General features: G+C 51.2%; 1 protein-coding gene and 1 non-coding gene across 3 annotated transcripts in view; one reads left to right on the top strand and one right to left on the bottom strand.

Annotated features, from left to right (window-relative positions):
• The window catches only part of Elf4 (E74 like ETS transcription factor 4), a 54,279-nt gene that overhangs the window by 36,302 nt on the left and 12,969 nt on the right, over nucleotides 1-5,008 (top strand). The window contains exons 1-2 of one of the 2 annotated variants that reach the window (XM_031356621.1): nucleotides 2,270-3,978; nucleotides 4,244-4,511. In XM_031356621.1, coding sequence (XP_031212481.1) covers nucleotides 4,440-4,511 — 72 coding nt within the window. In that variant the 5' untranslated portion in view covers nucleotides 2,270-3,978; nucleotides 4,244-4,439. Of the gene's footprint in view, nucleotides 1-2,269; nucleotides 3,979-4,243; nucleotides 4,512-5,008 lie in introns of those variants that run through there. The other variant, XM_031356541.1, reaches the window with a different exon arrangement.
• LOC116095829 lies at nucleotides 2,165-2,271 on the bottom strand. Its single transcript, XR_004120731.1, has one exon. It is a non-coding gene; the product is annotated as a U6 spliceosomal RNA (small nuclear RNA).

The raw sequence follows: 5,008 nt of genomic DNA, 5'->3' as shown, positions 1-5,008 counted from the left end.
TTTTTGCATAGAGGGGACAGCTGTCCTGTTCCTGGGGCAGCTTCCATTTTGTCTGTGGCTGTTGGGGGAGGGGTGGTGCAGGAGTGGGAAATGACATGAAGGAAATTGTCATTTCCTTTCCAAAGAATTCCAGAAAGGTTTCATGGAGAAGGAGGTATTTCAAGGAGTGACAGTTGCTTTTGAGAGGATGGGGAACTGGAGAATTGCACCGTGTGGCCCAGCTGACCATCTGGCCCCCATGTTTCTTGGCATGTGCAAAAAAAAAAAAAAATGCCTTGGGTGTTACCAGCAATTCTGAGAGCCATTGACTCAGCTGATCGAGCCTAGATTTTTTTTTTTTTAAACTCACTTGGTAGAGATTGTGGAAGTGGCCCTCCCGACAAAGCTGCCTTGGGTAGGGGAGGCCTGTATGTGTGGGTGCTGGATGCTGCTTGGTGTGTCCCAGTAACGGTCTCAGGAAAGAAGGGTCGATACCTCCTGAGGGGGAGGGGAGCCTAGTTGTGGTTCTGCAGAGTCAGTCCAGACCACCTCTATGCTGCCTGGGTTTGGAAAGCCCGCTCGGAACGTCGGAACGTTGGAGGCAGAGGTGTTGTGTTCACAGGCAGCCCGACCTTTTCGCTCCCCCTTGTGGTCCACACTCCTGCGGTGTGCATCTGCTTTCCATGTATGGCCCAGGCATGTTTCCCATCCCAGAAAGAGAGACACTTGGGAATGGACGGTGCCTAGAGGCCCGTGTGTCCTCTGACCTCCTCTCTCTAGCAAGGCAGCGCGTGCAGGGGGACAAGAGGTCACTGAAGCTGTGGCCTAGCCAGAGGGCTTTTGAGAGGACCCTGGAGAGAAGAGCCTTCCGTGTGATTCGCCCACCTCCCATAGGGTGTGCCTTCTGTGGTGGTGGCTTCTTTGGTTTCAAGTTCCTGGGAGAGGGAGGTTATTTTGAGGGACTGCAGGAGAGTAAGTGAACATGCAAATGAGCCTTTCTCCACCTCTCACTTTCAAATCCTCAAACTTTTGAAAGGGGGGGGGGGGTGAGGAGAAAATTTCTGGACTGAAAAGTTCCACCAGGCCCCGTAGGTTTCTTAAGCCTTACCAAGAGAGTAGGGCAGCCACATCCCTGCCTTCTTTGCTTTAGCTTCAGGCAGAACCAGATCACCGGAGGGAGTTTTCAAAGATCTTCCAGCCAGATGGAGCTGAGATACTGAATATGCGGGCACTTAGAAAAAACGCTACTGGAAATTGCTCCTTTCCGCCTTCGATGCTGATGGCGGAAGGTTCAGTGCAATCCAACACACAGATCTGGGGGACCTTTCTAGGGTAGGGGATCACTCACCTGAGGACCCATAAATCTCATACCTATGTTGGAGTTGGCTTTTTTCCCTGGGGAGCACAGAGTCAAACATCCTTGTTGACCAGCAGAGCCCTGGCTTGCTCAGCCTTCCTTCTCCGCCCCCCCCCGCACCCCTCCCCCTGTTGTCTCCCCAGCACTTGAACTAAGGCAGCTTTGCCTGCCCTGAAGGAGCGGGAGGGGGAACCTATGATTGAGCTTGTGGCTTTGCAAGCTGGCCAGACCAGGGTAGCCCTTTGACACACAGAGGTTCTCACGAACATGTCCCCACACTTGGCACACATGCACACACCCTGAATATGCATATATACCTGTGGTCTGTTTGCACACTCACAGCAGATAGATAGCGCACCTATGTAACTAGCAATGCAAAGAATAATATCAGTGTAACCTCCGAGTTTGCACATTTCTCCTCACCCGCAGTCAGTGTACATTTAGCTATATACTGCTCAAAAAAAATATATATATATATATATATCACAGATGCCCATAGACTAGTATCGTTCATTCACTCATTTGTTCCTTCTTTCTTTTCTTAAATTTATTTAGTTTAGTTTGGTTTTATGGGGGGGGGGAGAGTGTTCATGTGGGTGCAAATATGTACTGACACTAGCACACGTGCCTGGGTATCATACCTATGGAGATCCATTGGTCAACCTCTTAGGAGTTGTCCACCTTGGTGTGTGTTTGAGAGCGGGTCTCTTGCTACCCTGAAGCTCACAGACTAGGCCGGCTCACTAGCAGATCCCACAAATCTGCCAGACACACTGCCCCAGCCTCGGGATAATAAACTTGCTTCATTGTGCCTGGCTTTTTTTTTTTTTTAATATGGAACGCTTCACGAATTTGCGTGTCATCCTCGCGCAGGGGCCATGCTAATCTTTTCTGTATCGTTCCAATTTTGGTATATGTGCTGCCGAAGTAAGCACATGCCTGGCTTTTTAAAAAACAAACAAACAAACAAAAACGTTTTTTTGGGCACTGAACTCAAGTGTTCACCACAGTGATCTGTCCACCCCAGTTCTCAAAAACTGGGATTACAGGCACGAACCACCACAACTATAGCTGCTCCTTTTTCTATTTTTGCATTTATTCCATAAACCGAGCACGAGGCAAAGTGTCAATGTCTTATCAATGATCTACAGTCATCCTTACTGTCAAGGAAGCCCGTGTCTGACGGGGGAGGTCAGGAAGCCGCTTAAAGGTTTCCTAAGCAGACAGTACCAACAGAACTTTTGAAAATGAAACACTGGCTTAGGAAGAGAAAGCAAGAAGACAAAGACATCTTGAACGGAAGGGCCCCAGTGAATGACCCAGAGCAGGAGCAGATGCAGACGGTTCACTTTTGGACCTGGTGGCTTAGATGAAAGTGATCGCCTTTCATACGATTACTATGAGAGTGTTTCCCAAGGGCAGACACGCTGGCTGGTGGAAGAGCAGGAACTATGGAATGCTGGTCTTAAGGGCACTTAGGCTAGGGGAGCCACATGCAAGTGGTCCCGCTAGGTTTTGCAGGCCACGAGGGAGGGATAAGGTCACATGCAGGGTTGGGTGGGGCAAGATGAACCGATGGAGCCAGAACAAGGCTCCACCATCCCTCACTCCCCAGCCCCTGCAGTTCCACAAGTGATGGATCTAAGAGAGTTCTCTCTTCTATCCAAAGGGAAATTCAACTCTGATGGGTAAAGTTGAGCCTAGCAACGTCTCCAGGCTGTTTGATGGAGTAGGTGGAAAGGTGTGGGGGTGGAGACTGGGCGGGGCTAACCCTGTGGGCTAACGGAAAGGAAGTGGGAGAGGCTTGGTGTCTCCAGTGGAGGAGAGCGGTCATCAGAGAGGTCACTTGTGGCACCCTTCTTTTGCCCCTCTTTGCCTCCCGTCCAGAATTCTTCGTCTATTTCCCAACCAGGATAAGAGTTTGCCATCCTGGCACTACATACGGAATGTCAAGGCGTTTCGATGTATGCTCTAGTGGGGAGCCTGGGTTCTTTCCTGGCTCTGGTAGTTGAGTCAGCCTGCTTGTCATTATGCACACATTGAAAACACATCACGAGTTCAGGCACCCGAAGGGCAAAAGACCTGGTAGCTGGGCAGGTGCAAAGGCCAATAGGTTCCAGGTGGAAAGAGCAGAGAAGGCTGTCAGGAGGAGCCTGGAGATCAGGGCTTTGGGAGTTGGCCCCAGGTGATCATGCTAGAAGCAGCCTGGGCCTCTGGTCATGGAGGAGTAGATACTGGGGAAACAGCAGGCAGCTGTCATGCCTTGCTGGCTGAGGAGGCACTGGGGAAAGACTCTGTGTGGGCTTCAGCAGACCGACCGCGACTTCCTGGAATATGGGGGATGAGCCAGCCATAGGCGATGAGGAAGGTTCTGCTGGCCCCTCCCCCAGCCAGGGCTCTCTCCTCACAAGTTCCCAGGGTGTTAGCTCAGTCCTGAAACTGAAAGCAAAGCGAAGCCAAGAACATCAACCCACAGGCAGCACAGCGCTGAGGCCACCCTGTGGTGGGCAGTGGGGGCAGGGTTGCTAATGAGCATGCAAGGCATATGACCTACCAGCCCTGACACCCCTCCCCGAAACCCCAAGTGAGACGTTTCTTCCTCTGTAGACTGTTGCTTGAGTCAGCTGGTCCTCGCTTCTAAGGTAAACTGAGCCCATGAACACCCTGTGTCCCCTCTAACCCTCACATACATGAGTCTTGCTCAAGCCAGAATAGTTACAGAGATTTTTTTTTCCCTCCCACTACCCAGTATCAGGCCTGGTCCCTTCCAACTCTCTCTCTCTCTCTCTCTTTCTCTCTGCTGGAAGCCTGTCTAGGCACAGCAGAGCCTCGAAGCTTCGCCAGCTGATTTGGCCACAGAACTCAAAGGAAATTGGCTTACTGTCTCCATCTCTCCCTTCTCTGTAGGTTGTTCTTGTGGTTGGCACAGCCCAGCATGCAGTCTTGAGCCGGGCATAGGCCACACCCACTCCAACTCTGGAGAGCCTCCTCGAAGGCTCAGAGAAGACACTAGATTGATCCTAACATACCTGTTCAACAACCAAGCACCGCAGCTCCAGGGAGCCCGCGGGGAGTCTCATTGTCAGCTCTGGCAGAAGCCAGTATGGCTATTGCTCTACAGTCCAGTGATCTGGTCTTCGAGTTTGCAAGCAACGGGATGGATGATATCCACCAGGTATGGCTTTCTCTGGGAATATAAAACAGTCAGTCAATATGGGCAATTAGGGAGACATAGATGTGAACAGCCAGCCTGTGTTTCCGGGGGACGGGGTGCGGGGGGGAACTTGACAGATAACCAGTCAGCAAATACCTATCAGGCACCAGCTACTCCCTGGGAGTCACTGGATGCTCACTTAGGGAGCTGGTTGGCTACATGCCATTATAATACATGTAGTCACCAGGCTAGCCAAGCAGTTATTAAGCAAACCAGCTGGGCTGTGAGTCAACTGGCAAATGGAACTAAACGGACACTTGCATACAACTGAACATCATGCAGGATGTCTGCTATTTCCCTTCAGCCCCAGTGGCATGGTAAGAAAAGTGCCAGGACAACTCCATAGCAAAGAGGGCACTGCCAGCTGGACTTACAAGCATGCCACTGGAGTCTTAGCATCTTCAGACTCTGGGCTCCAGACCAGTTGATGGGCTTGCCCATAAATGTCTTCTCAGCCT

This window comes from Mastomys coucha, chromosome X (genome assembly GCF_008632895.1).
Source record: "Mastomys coucha isolate ucsf_1 chromosome X, UCSF_Mcou_1, whole genome shotgun sequence".
NCBI classification, from domain to species: Eukaryota; Metazoa; Chordata; class Mammalia; order Rodentia; family Muridae; genus Mastomys; species Mastomys coucha.
This window is presented reverse-complemented; position numbering and strand designations above follow the sequence as displayed.